The sequence below is a fragment of the Kogia breviceps genome, chromosome 10 (genome assembly GCF_026419965.1).
Source record: "Kogia breviceps isolate mKogBre1 chromosome 10, mKogBre1 haplotype 1, whole genome shotgun sequence".
Lineage (NCBI taxonomy): Eukaryota > Metazoa > Chordata > Mammalia > Artiodactyla > Physeteridae > Kogia > Kogia breviceps.
In genome coordinates this window covers 8,037,733-8,050,726 of record NC_081319.1, presented here as the reverse complement: position 1 = coordinate 8,050,726, position 12,994 = coordinate 8,037,733, and the positions used below count along the sequence as shown (strand labels likewise).

Below are 12,994 nucleotides of genomic sequence, written 5' to 3'. Positions count from 1 at the left end.
GGACTTGCTGTAAACCACCTGTGAACTAAAAATGCCACCTGCCATGTCAGTGAACAAGGGATGTTGCAGGCATCAGCACTACAGCCACTCCCAACGGAGAGCCGTGAGGGAACCTGGGATGGAAACATAATGCCCAGGGACTTCCCTGGTGGCCCAGTGGTCAAGAGTCCACTTTCCAGTGCAGGGGACAGATCCAGCCCCCGGTTGGGGAACTAAGATCCCACATGCCACAGGGCAACTAAGCCAGAGTGCCGCAACGACTGAGCTCATGCGCGCTCTAGAGCCCGCGTGCCACAACTAGAGAGAAGCCCGCGTGCCGCAACAAAGAGCCCGCGTGCTGCAATGAAAGATCCCCCATGCCGCAACAAAGATCCTGCGTGCTGCAACTAAGACCCGATGTAGCCTAAATAAATAAATAAATAAATAAATGAAACGTAATGCCCACCAGTGAATCATCAGATACTGCAGCCACCTGCCCCCCCCCCACAACAAACGGTGCACCATGAGGAAACTCAGAATGAGAAAAGACAGGATACTGGCTCCAGAGAGCTGAGGTGCATATCACAGGAATGATTGCACTGAGCCCAGACTCTTGCATCTTCCCGTACATAGAAAAGTGCCAAATTCTTTAACGTGAGATGTCTGGTTTTCTTTTGTTAACAGCAATCTTTAGATGTTCTGACTACCCGGTCTTTGTTGCAAAAACTCGTATATATCCTGGCTCCCCACCTTGCCTCTTTGGAACAGTGCCTCAGAGTTATCGGAGAGGCTGTGTCCTGGCCTTAAGTCCTCAATTTTGTCCACTGAATAAAATATAACTCTCAGCTCTTAGGGTGTGTATTTTTGTTTTCAGCTGACACATCCTTGACCCTGGATGGTTTCTAGTTCATGTTCTGGTGACCTTTCCATTCAACATTCATTCAGTGGCTACTGAGTGCCTGATATGAGCCAGGCACTGTTCTAGACACTAGATAAAGTGGTGGACAAAATAAGCAAGGAAGTCCCTACTCTGGTTGAGGATATGATGCTCTTGGAGGTGGGGGTGTGACCAACGACAATAAGCATGTGAACAAATAGTATATAGGATGACTTCACATGGTGATGAGTGAGATGAGAAAAATCAAACAGAAAGAGTGTTGGGACAGAGGTGGTGATTCCTTGAGGTTGGGTGGCAGGAGGGTCTCAGGAGGAAGTGACATCTGTGCTGACAGCTGAAGGATAGGGAGCCGTCCACACAGAGATATGGGGTAAGGGCATTCCAGGCAGTGGGAACAGCAGATGCAAAGGCCCTGAGGCAGGAATAAGTTGGATGAGCTTTTTTTTTTTTAACATCTTTATTGGAGTATAATTGCTTTACAATGGTGTGTTAGTTTCTGATTTATAACAAAGAGAATCAGCTATACATATACAAGTATCCCCATATCTCCTCCCTCTTGCATCTCCCTCACTCCCACCCTCCCTATCCCACCCCTCTAGGTGGTCACAAAGCACCGAGCTGATTTCCCTGTGCTATGAGGCTGCCTCCCACTAGCTATTTTACATTTGGTAGTGTATATATGTCCATGCCACTCTCTCACTTTGTCCCAGCTTACCCTTCCCTCTCCCCGTGTCCTCAAGTCCATTCTCTAGTAGGTGTGCGTCTTTATTTCCATCTTGCCCCTAGGTTCTTCACGACCATTTTTTGTTTTTTTAGATTCCATATATATGTGTTAGCATACGGTATTTGTTTTTCTCTTTCTGACTTACTTCACTCTGTATGACAGACTCTAGGTCCATCCACCTCACTACAAATAACTCAATTTCGTTTCTTAGATGAGCTTTGATGTGCAGAAAGGAGCTCAGTGCCACTGGAGTACAGTAGGGAAGTGGAGGATGGGTAGATGAGGTCAGGGAGGCAGGCGGAGGTCAAGTGACCTTGGGCCCCGTGTGCCATGGGAGCACTTGGGATTTTATCCCACCCATCGCTGGAAGCCTTTGGAGAGCTTTAAGCCTAGTCCCCAGGTCTCCCAAGGACCAAACTCTGCTTTACACACATGCATTTTTCCTCTTGGACCTAGAATCCTGGCCAGGCACTCCAACAGTACTCCTGGCAAACAGAATCTGCTAAAAAGCAACAGTGCAGATGCCTGTTCCCTGAATCCCACTCCTTACCTACTGGGGACCCTCGTCACTTTATCTGGGACCCTCCTCCACAACCCAAACTAAGACTCGTGTTTGCCCCATAGTTTCTGCAGCCAGACTTGTCCCCTTCAGCATCTGTACCCGAGCTATTTTCCCAGACCGCTCATCCCGGTAGGTGGCTCCAGGACCAGGCCTCATTCCACCAAGTGCCCGGGATCTCCGTGTGAAACAGCTCAAGGGGCCACAACACACCCCAGCGGGGAAGACAGCCCCCTTGCCGGCCTCTGCCACCTGACTCACCTTCGCCCAGAGTCTGCTTGAGTAAGTCATGCTTGGCCTGTAGCTTAGTGATGAGGTTACTGCCGTTCACATACTCTTTAAATTTCTGTAAGACACAAGGCACAAGGGCATTACAGGTCGCAGGGCCAAGACCTGCCATTTCTGCTTCCGTAATGGACCTCCAGGGCGGGAGGCCACCCGTGAGGCCCCAGGCACGGGGAAAGGGCTTCCTGCGTCGGCTCCATCAGATGCCCAGCTCTGCCAAGCGTGGCAGTCCGGTCCTGTGAGGCATTTCAGGTCAGTCTGGGGACAGAGAGAAAGCTCAGGGGATGGGAGCAGTGAAAGGCGCTTCTGTCAGGTGAGGACTGCAGGAGCCCGGGCAGTGGGCTTCTTTAGCCATTAAAGTTCCTCCGTGCTTCTGGGCCAAGAGCATGCAGCCGAGACAAGAGAGCGCTATCAGATCTGTCAGAGGGGAGCCTCAGAACATGTCTTCTTTTATCTGGATGCACTCTGAAGGAGGAAGGGGATTGCAGGCCCCTGGAGACGTTCCTATTAAAATAACCCAAACTGCATTTGGGGATATGACTTTCTTCTTTTTACAGATGAGAAAGGTGAGGCCGGCACAAGAAATGATTTGCCCTAGGACCCCAGGCTGCCTCTAGTTCTGGGGCCTGGCCAAGCACGACGCACTTGGAAGCAGTGCCAGGAACGGGGCACCCGGAACAGGAACACATGTACCTGCCCCCAGTTCAGCTTGGCCTCAGCCATGCCTCGACACAACTACCAGCTTCCCTCAGCCCTGCCCACCCCACGTGGCCCAGTCACGGGCCGGGAGCCCTCTCTGCTGGACCATGAGCCACTGTAGGCACCGTCCATGCAGGTTCCTTTCTGGATCCTCGGTGCCTACAGCTGTGCCAGGCATACAGCAGGTGCTGAGAAATTCAGCTGAAATCTCTGACCTGGTGGGACTGACATAGCAGAGTAGGAGAGAGACAATCAACTAACAAAAACCTAAGTAAAATACCCAATTGGTCAATGGTGGTGAACGCTAGGGATGGAAACAAGGCAGGAACGAAGAACTGGGAGTGAGGACAGACCTCCTGCAAAGAGCTGAGGTATAAGACCAACTGCAAAGTTGCCATTTCAGCCCCGGCCTGAAGGAGGTGAGGAAGGGAGCCACGTGGGTGCACATGGGAGGGAAGGGTCTAAGCCGAGGGGAACGCAATTACAAAGGCCCTGAGAATGAAGGCACAGGGGCGGATGTGATTGCCCCATATCTGCCAGCTCGTTTCTCACCAAAAAATCCATTCTATTCCGCAGCCAGAAGGCTCAGACAGGGCGCAGAGGAGCAAAGAGGTGTCCCTCGGCAGCTCGGGACATCTGGAGCCACCGTCTTCCCGCTGAAGACAGGTGTGGGGAAAGGCCCACGGGGACGGGGCTGACACGCGCCCGGGTAAGACTGAGGTCACCGCACCCTGCTGGGTTTCCGGGGCTCGTGGCGCCCTGTCTCCCTGGCCGTGGTCCTTCTTAGCTCCCAGGGCCTGTCCTGTGGTTGCTAAGGGTCACTCCCCCTTGTACCTGTCGATGGTTTTCAAACGTGTACATGTGCTCCTCACTGCAGTCTCAGATGACAAATGGTGGAAGCGTCACCATTCCCATTCTACCCAGAAGGAGAAAGAGCTCAGAGCTGCGGTCACTCAGTGTGCGACCTTGGCCAGATTTCTGAACGTTTCTGGGCCTCGTGCCCTCCTCAAGGTAAAATGAGTAGACTCATGGTGCTTCTCCAAGTGTGCTGCAGGGACCAGTGACCTCCTACCCAGCTGGGGAGAGTGTCCACACGCAGATTCCTGCTCTGGAAGACTGTGAGTCTGACCTGACGAGGACACCACAGAGGCCCAGAAGTGCTCACATTGCCAGGGCGCCGGCTCAGGGAGGGTGGTAGTCTGGGAACCTACGTTTTCAACAAGCTTCCTACATGATTCAAAAGCACACTTCAGTTTGACAACTACTCACCTAGAGGCTCTCTCTGGACGCTTCCAGTAATACAGCCCTCTGCTTTTATCGCCCTGTGTTTAAGAATTCACCATAAAAAGCAGAGCTGCGGTATAAGTAGATATTCTCTCCATCCTGCCTCACTGTCCCAAGCCGGGAGAAGCTCCAATCCCAAACTCGTAACCCATGCTTTGGTGGGTTAGTGCAAATTACACACTGGGGCTCTGGGGCTTGGGGATCCCGGCTACTTCTTCCAAGCTTCACCCAGGCTTCACGTGTGACCCATGAAGGAAAGAATGCCATTGAATCGTATTAATGTTAGCTTTAAAGGGAATGTTATGTCCTTAAAATACCTAAATAATGTCACAACATCACATCATGAGGTGTACTAGCCAACCAGGTTGATAACTTGAATATTCAGATCAAAATATAACATCCATGACCCCCATCGTGGGTGCTGTCTTTTCATTTCAAGCAGGCTGAACCCCCTTCTTTGCTTCTGCTGCCTAAGTTACAGTACTCATCCACACTCCTCACTTATCTTTGTAACCCATAAATCCTCCGCAAACACAGTAGGCCCCTGGTGGAAGTGGTGAGCCCCCGAAACTGGCATGGGCTGATTCACATAGTATTCACATACTATGTGCCAAATAAATACTTGAATGAATAAATGAGTGAACCGGTTCTTTCTTGAAAACAACAAAGTCAAAGAGTGTTGATGAAGGAAATGCAGTAGGGCGTCAACCGTTGGTTTTTGACTGGGATTTGACGAGGCCTAGCGTGAAATGGAGTTGGACCTCAGAATTGGGTGGGTTTCTGGCTGGTTAAATGACCTCAATCGAAAAGTGCTGATTAATGGATCAATATTAGCCTAGTGGCATGTTCTGAATAACTCTGTCTTTGGCCTGGGCCCTGAAGTACCAATTCGTGTTTTTTTTACTGACAAACTTTAAGGTACAGAAGCCACGCTTACTGAATCTGCAGACACGAGGTCTGAAGAGACAGCATAAGTGACGAGCAGCCCGCTCAGGATCGTGACAGCCTGGAACCATGAGCTGAACCCATCAAGGGGAATCCTAAGCGGTGATAAACATCAGACCCACCCAAGACATCACCTACACATCCCATAGGAGGAGGGTGGCCTCGCTTAATGGCAGTACGGGGGGAATAGAGATTTAACTGATACTAGCTTAAGAAAAAAAAAAAAAAAAAGAATATGACCTTAGGACATATGGAAAGAGAAGCATAGCCCCTAACGTGGAGGGAGGTGAAAGTTTAGCCCTGCTCTGTGCTGGTCACTCCGCTGCTGGGAATCTCACTTTAGAAGAAGCACCCACAAGTGGGACACGTTCCAGGAGAGTGTTGCTAGGATGCTGAGGGCACTCAAAACAAAAGCTTTAGAGGCTGGATTGAAGGAAGTAGATATGTTTAGCCTGGAGAAATAAAAACCCAGCTCCCTGCAACCTTGCCAGACTGTCAAGTAGAATTAGCCTCTCTCTGGGTTGCCCCAGAGAACAGAATTAAGATCAATGACCAGAAATCCTAGTGAGCAAGATTTCTGAAGGTAACAGAGATACGGGAAATCATCATAATATCTACAGCCAGCCACAAGCCCAACAAAAGGGTTGTTTGGGGCAGGAGGGAGCTTTTTAATCTGGGGTTGTTCAAGCAGAATCTGAGTGACTTTGGGGCAGGGATGAGGTTGGACAGGATCAGACATCAGATGGAAGATGCAAGGCCCCTTCTAACCCCAATTCCATGCTCGTTCAACACATGGTGAAATAAAGCCCCGGTGCCTCTCATCCCTGTTCCTCCTTGGCCAAGTGACATGTAAGTAATCTGGGATTTTACATGAAGGGCTGGCAACTCACCAGCAATTTGCAAAGGTCACTCAGGGTGTTGTTTGCACAGTCCATGCCCAAATTTGACACAACTTGACATGACAACCATACACTAAACTTGGGGGTTGTTGCTCGGGGCGTGCATCTGGCTCTCTTAGCCCTTTTTCCTCTCACCCTACTGAACACAACTCTCTCTGTATTTTTTCTAGAACAGGAAAATCACCATAACTGTCAATCCAAGATCCAGGCCGGTGCTACCCACTGGTAGCTCACCTTCTGCATTTCACAAAGCCACGCCAGGCAATGTAATCTGAAAGGCACGCTGGAAGGACTGTAGGTCTAACTGACCCACATGGTTCCTCTGGCTCCCAGTAGTGTGGGCTGCTCCCCAAAATCACTGCCGGCGGGGTGGCAGACAGAGGGTCCTGGGCCAGGACGCCACTTACTGTAAAATAAAACATTTCTGTCTCCTGCTGGTTGGCTCTCCTCTTGGCGATGTTGATCTTGCTCATGTAGGTCTCAGAGGCGGCTGACTTCACAGACTCCGTGGACCGGCTGTGTTGGAAGGCGTCGGAGACGTCAAAGTCCTCCACGGTCAGCATGTCCTGCAAGGTCTGCATGGTGGCGTCCAGGGTTTTTCTAACCTGGGGAAACACAAAAATCCTTCAGGTTGACAAAAGTCCTTCAGCCTCAGAATGCCTTTGACACCTCAAAGCCCTTTCCCAACCGTTCCTTTATTTCTCCCACCTAAAGCGTCAGGAGGCGGGCAGGACAAAGACGCTCATTCCCCTTATGGTGACGTGGAAAGCAAGGCCCGCAGCTGGCTGCGGGGAGAAGCCAGGTGGCCTAATCTGAAGTCATGTCATGGCACTGCTTCTGCTGGAGACAACGTCGGCGAATGTTGTGACCAACAAGGAACTTGGGTTTTGAAGTGTGTGTTTCTTTATGGTTATACAACCCCAAACTAGCTCCTCCTGGGAGGCGGGTCCCTGAGGAGGAGCAACGCTAGAAACGCTCCCCGCTTCCTTCTTCCAGGGAAGGGAGGGGACACAGTCTGGACAAGGGCAGCACCGTCCTCAGTGAGTGAACTCCTCCGCTGTCGGCCACTGAGTCCTTGCAAGCCTGACTGAGAAAAAACCGCCTCGAGGGAGACAGACCCAAGACACACGCAGTGCGCTCGGGCCTCCAGGACCCCGACTCCTCTCCCGGGACCAAGCAGGACCCCGGAGGCTCCACAGGCAGGGCCCTGGCCGCCCCACAGCCCTTCACTGAACTGTGCCTAAAAGGTGGGCCGGAACTTGGATGGGGGGTCGTTCCAAACACAGTCCTGGGAGAACTGCGTCCGCATTTGCTGCACAGCGCTTGCTGCTCAAAGTCTCTCTTGTCACTCAGATCTCCACTTAAAAGTCACCTCCTGGTGACATCAGGCCCCCCCCCCGCCCAACCCCAACCACCATCCTTAACTTGGTGTCTGATATTCTGTGTACGTATTCATTTATGGGTTCGTCTGCCTTTGTGTTTTACCACCTGTCCTTCCTCACTAGAACATAAACTTCGTGAGAGGAGGTACTATGTTGTCGCATCCACTCACTTAACTCTGCACAATGTTTAGCACATAGTATGTGCTAAGTAAATACTTGAATGAATAAATGAGCGAATCGGTTCTTTCTAACATAGCCTCACAGAAGCTCGGGTTCAAACCTGAGCATTTCCACGGCCATGAACAGCCTACCCAGAGGAGCATGGGCTTCACCCTCCTTTCCGTGGCCCCGATTTCCAATTTAAATTCCATTAATGTTGTTATCCATGTACAGCATATACTGTTCCATGTAAACAACTTAAAATGCTTCAGGGGAAGATGTAGGGCATAAAGAAAGAAAGAAGACAGTCTGGCCGTATCCTCTCTCTTCTCAGGTTTGAGAAACAAATATATAATTTGTCTCCACATAACCTCCCCCCAGGGACTGCTTTGATTCTTACATCCTTAGCTACACTCTGGCTCACGTTCGTCCTGGCTACGTGCTTTTTGGAGACACAAAGCAACCTGCCCTCTCTGCCTAGAACAGCCCTCTTGAGGTCTGAAGACAGGGACCACAGCTCCCCATCTCCAGCTGCAACTGCACTTCTCAAGGATGGACCTGCCCATGATCTCGGGTGACACTCCCATGTCCTGGTGTCCTCCAATTGGGTGATGTCCTCCCTGGGTGGGGGCATCCCAGCTGGAACAGGTCTCCCATGTGGCCTCATCAGTGCACAACAGAATGGAGCCACTCCAGCTGGTACTTCCATTTGTGCCCACCTGGCGGAAGTCCTGAGCCACCAGCTGCAAGGGAGGTGTGCTGGCCACGGTGAGACAGAAGCTCCCTGGAGCTCAGAATCTGTGACATGTTTAGTGTACCCTGGGTTATTTCATTGTGTAATTTAAAATACCTACTATATTTCTGATGATAAAAATAACATAAGCCCACTGCAGAAAATAGAGAAAAGCACAGAGAAGAAAACAGAAATCACCTATATTCCTGCAACCCAGACAAAACCACTATCAACATTCAAAGTATTTCCTTCCAGTCTTTTTTTCTATGCCCGTGAATATGCACAGAAACGTACACACATACTTCAGTTTACCCTGGTTAGGACAGTACCGAACATAGAGTTCTACTTCCTCTTTGCTTTTCTTTAACATCTTGTGAGCATGCCCCATGCCATCAAAGATTCTTGGTGTAGGTGGTTTTGACAGTTGTGCGTCTTACAGATGAACCCTGATTTCTTATGTGTTCCATGGCAAGAGCGGCCTCTGCAGGACTAGTCAGGCCTTTGTAAAGAAACCCCTCACAGGGCGGAGGGGCTCACTCACCTCCTCGTTCTCGATCTTGAGAGTGGCCAGTCTGGACTGCAGCTGGTGGTACCGCATGAGCAGTTCTGTCTGGACGGGCTGCTGAGCACTGACCTGGCACACCTGCAGAAATGACAGCCACCGCCTGCGGCTGACCTGGGCCCTCACCACCTGTGCGTAGCTGGGGCCAGCCTATCGTTAACATCCCCACTGACAGCTGCGGAAACAGGCCTGGAAAGGTTAAGTGACCTGCCCAAGGTCACCCCGCTTGTACCCAGAGACACTGGAGCCAGCCGGGAGCCAGGGGCCACCCTCTCACGCTCTGGGCTGTGGTCCACATTTGTGCAGCACGCGACAGTTTGCTACTCAGAGCTTGGACATAATCTCATTAAGTGAGACTAATTGGTTAATTTCGAGGCACGAAGCGGTGGTAAGGAAGCAACTGCCTAAGAGAAGCAAGTGAAAAGAACAAAGGATGGGAAACAGTCAGCCGGAGTGGCCCTGCAGGAAGATGCTCGAGAGAGAGGCAGGCATGGCGCAGCGGCCCTCTCACAGGGGCCGCTGAGAGAGGAGGGGAGAAGAGAGGAAGGTGAGAGAGCGATACTGTGCGCCTGCACCCATTCCCACCAGGGCTCTCACTACCTGTGGGCGGGGCTGCCTGCCGTAACTTGGCTGGGCTCATAAGGGACAGCAGGCCTCTGTTCTTTACCACTAACTGGGCAACCCAACCCTGCGGTCGCCAGATGATGAGCCAAAGGGCTGGACATGAGGGCACGGGGATGCGGCAGGAGCTGTGGGGAAGCCCGGCAGAAGGCATCGCTTACAAATGAAGAAAGTGGGCAGAGCCTCTGGAGGGGCCAGCAAATGCCATCGTTAAAGGCGCCTCCTGGTCCCTCCCTGCAAAGCAGGTGCAGCGACAGCCCAGCTGAGCTCCCACTGGGATCCAGAGGCTGGCTGGCTCCCCCTGACTCTCGTGTGCCTGGGTGGAGGGAACGGGGCCACTAGGAGAAAGTTCTGGGCACGTGTCCCTGGGGTAGAGATGGTGGAGACGGGGAGGCAGATATGACACCGGGTGGCTGTCTCCGTTGGTTCCGGGGACTGGGGCCTGAGCCCTGGAGAGAGGGAGGAATGACATGGAAAAGCTCAAGGAGGTATTTTCATAAGAAGTTGTGTGAAACTCAGGTAAACTAGTGTGCTGCTTAGGGGCTAGTGAGGAGCGCCTTCTCCCATTTCTTTTTCCAGAACATAATGAGGATGTCAGCAGCGCAAGCCCTGAAGAAAATTGGGTTGGCTGGTACTCCGAGGGCTCACGGCACTGGAGCACAGGCCCGAGTGGCTCTGCTGAGGCCCCGCCTTCGGTGATTCGAGGCCATCCATCCAAGGGGAGAACGTGAGATGACTGTCTGTGTGCAGATGTGGGACTCCCTTGGGGTCTTCTAGGCATAGCTGCGAGGGATTTCATGGGAAGCTATGGTCTCGCAATTCTGCAGGTGGGGGACTTGAGCCACCAGGATGAGGGTATTCGTGGTAAACTCCTCAGCTGGAGAAGCCCATGCACCAAGAACTTGACCCCAGGCCTCTCAGCTGACGTTCTCCTCCCACCGATGCTCTGGGAGCCCATGCGAGACCGACGGAAGCAACATCAAGCATGGGCTCCTGGGAGAAGCCTACCTCGTCCCCCATGTGGGGCTGGAACTCAAACTTGAGGGGGGGACAGAAGACCTGGTTGCACATGTCCATGACCGTGTGCTTGTCACTTCGGGAATCCAGGTTGTCCACCGCGTTCTCAATGACGTCCAGCCCCTCGTGGCGAGAGGTCTCCAGGTTGTACTCGGCCGAGAGGTAGGTCCGGAAGGTGCGGGCCAGGCTGGCATGAAAGCCCAAATCACAGCACTTGGAGAGAAGCACACACAGAAGGTGCAGGTGAGGGTGGTGACATGGAGGTGGGGCCGTCACAATGACTTACGATTACCTCCTATTGCACGGTCAGATCTTTCATGCTGGCGGCCCTCATGCACTTTGGAATCTTACCACACAAGTCACGGCAAAGCCCTCGGGAGGGAGCGGGGGACTGCGGTCTGGGCAATGGCAGTGCTCCTCGCGGCTCCCCAAACTCACTGCCTTCTTTCTCATCTCCAGGCCTTCACACGTGCACTGCCTCTGCCCGAAGACTCTTCCTCTCTCCGCCTGCCTAAATACTCTTCCTTTGGTTTCAGTTTAGAGGTCACCTCCTCCAGGAAGCCTTCCTTGATGTTCTCCCCACTCAGAGTTCACACCAGGTATCCCTCATCCAGATGTCCACAAGTCCCTCCACCTCTCTCACGGTAACACCCACTGCTTGGCATTGCGTTTGCCTTTAATGCATCAGGGTTATGCAAGCTGAGCTCCATGAGGACAGACCCACTGGCTCTTATCCACTGTTGTACCTCAAGACCTAGAGCTAGTAGGCAGTCAATAATAATTTGGTAAATAAAAAGATGAAAGGGTTGTGTGAAAGAGAAAGCTGAAAGGTAGGAAAGAGGAGGGGTCTGGCCCCCAGGCATTTGAAAGGCAGGGCCAGGCAGCTCCCTCCCCTGGGGGTGGTGATAATGGCGATAATGGGTCCCCTCTGCAGCCAAGGGAAGAGCGGTGACCCTCTGACTTCCTCTGGATACACCAAGGCCAGAGGAATAGGACGCACCCGCCCTCAAGGAAGCCTGACCGAGCATCTGCTGGGCCGGATCCCTGTCTGCATGAAGACATGCGAAGCAGCCCCGGCTCTGTCACAGATGACGCAGGAGCCTCCCTGAAGGCGCCACCCACAGAATTCTTTCCCAAAGCCTCACTGTCCTACCAGGGTGTCCTGCATGGCTGGTGCTCAGGACTCAGCGTTCCATTTTCCTCTTGCTTAAACTGCCTGATTTCTCCCAACATAACATCCCCAAGTAAAGCTGACCTGTATAATTTTGTCTCATTCATTATTTTCTTCCGTATGTGCGTGTGTGTCTAGTGGACTGGACCCAGGGGTGTTAAACAGATAAGCATCTTTACCACCCTGGGAAGTTCCCCAGGGCATGAACTGTGTACGATCACCCCTGTACCCCCAAACCCAGTAAAAGCCCTGGTGTGGAGGAGGGTGCTTGGAAAGTGCACGCTGAATTACAACTGCCCAGCCCAAGTGTGCAAGGGCCGCCAGAGGCCTATTCCCACCCATGGAGGCAGAAGCCACAGGGTGATACTCTTCTCCCAGGCCCCAGAGGCGCCCTGTCCTTCCCCTCCATCAGGGCTCCAGGGGCCACTGGCCGCCCCACATGTCAGCTAAGGACAAGGGCCAGCGCTCCCTCAGCTGATGACTCGCACCAGGCGGTGCAGGACCCTGTTCAAGCCCAGACTCCCCAGGAGCTCACGTCGATGAGGTCAGAGACGTCGTGGATGTAGTATTTGCTAATAGCTGCGTTGGTGGCTGCCAGATTCAGCAAGTAGTCGTTCCGGGCCTTGGTGCATTTCAGCTTGTTCTCAGAATACTTTGCCTGCCTCTGGAGGAAGGAAAGAGTGGAGGTGAGAGCAGAGCCACTGATGGGAGGGAGGTGAGATTTTCTTTAGGGTCACTGCCTGCGATCAGCTCCCCGCACGGCCCTGGAAAGCCTTACTCCGTGGGCCAGGAGAGTAAGATCTGGACCCTGTAGCCAAAAAGCTCACTTGACACTGCACATGTGCAGCCATGGACGGCACTGTCGGGTAAGCAGTGGCCTTTTCCGGGGGCCTGCCAGAGCGGAGTGTAAAACTAAGACCTCCGGAGGCCCCTACTCAACACCCGCAGAGGCTGCCCAAACCTGGACGACGGCCTGTGAAGCCCTCCTGACCTGGCTCTTCCTCCACGTTCCTGTCATCCCCTCCTCTGCACACCCTTTAAGACGCCAAGTTCACAAGAGGGAAGAGATATGGGAAC

General features: G+C 52.5%; 1 protein-coding gene across 3 annotated transcripts in view; it reads right to left on the bottom strand.

Annotated features, from left to right (window-relative positions):
- Nucleotides 1–12,994, bottom strand: part of SRGAP3 (SLIT-ROBO Rho GTPase activating protein 3) — a 258,672-nt gene that overhangs the window by 67,267 nt on the left and 178,411 nt on the right. For all 3 annotated transcript variants that reach the window (XM_067043563.1, XM_059077757.2, XM_067043564.1), the window contains exons 6-10: nucleotides 12,453–12,581; nucleotides 10,738–10,959; nucleotides 9,088–9,189; nucleotides 6,680–6,877; nucleotides 2,422–2,506 (exon numbers count right to left, since the gene is read on the bottom strand). In XM_067043563.1, coding sequence (XP_066899664.1) covers nucleotides 2,422–2,506; nucleotides 6,680–6,877; nucleotides 9,088–9,189; nucleotides 10,738–10,959; nucleotides 12,453–12,581 — 736 coding nt within the window. The remainder of the gene's footprint in view (nucleotides 1–2,421; nucleotides 2,507–6,679; nucleotides 6,878–9,087; nucleotides 9,190–10,737; nucleotides 10,960–12,452; nucleotides 12,582–12,994) is intronic.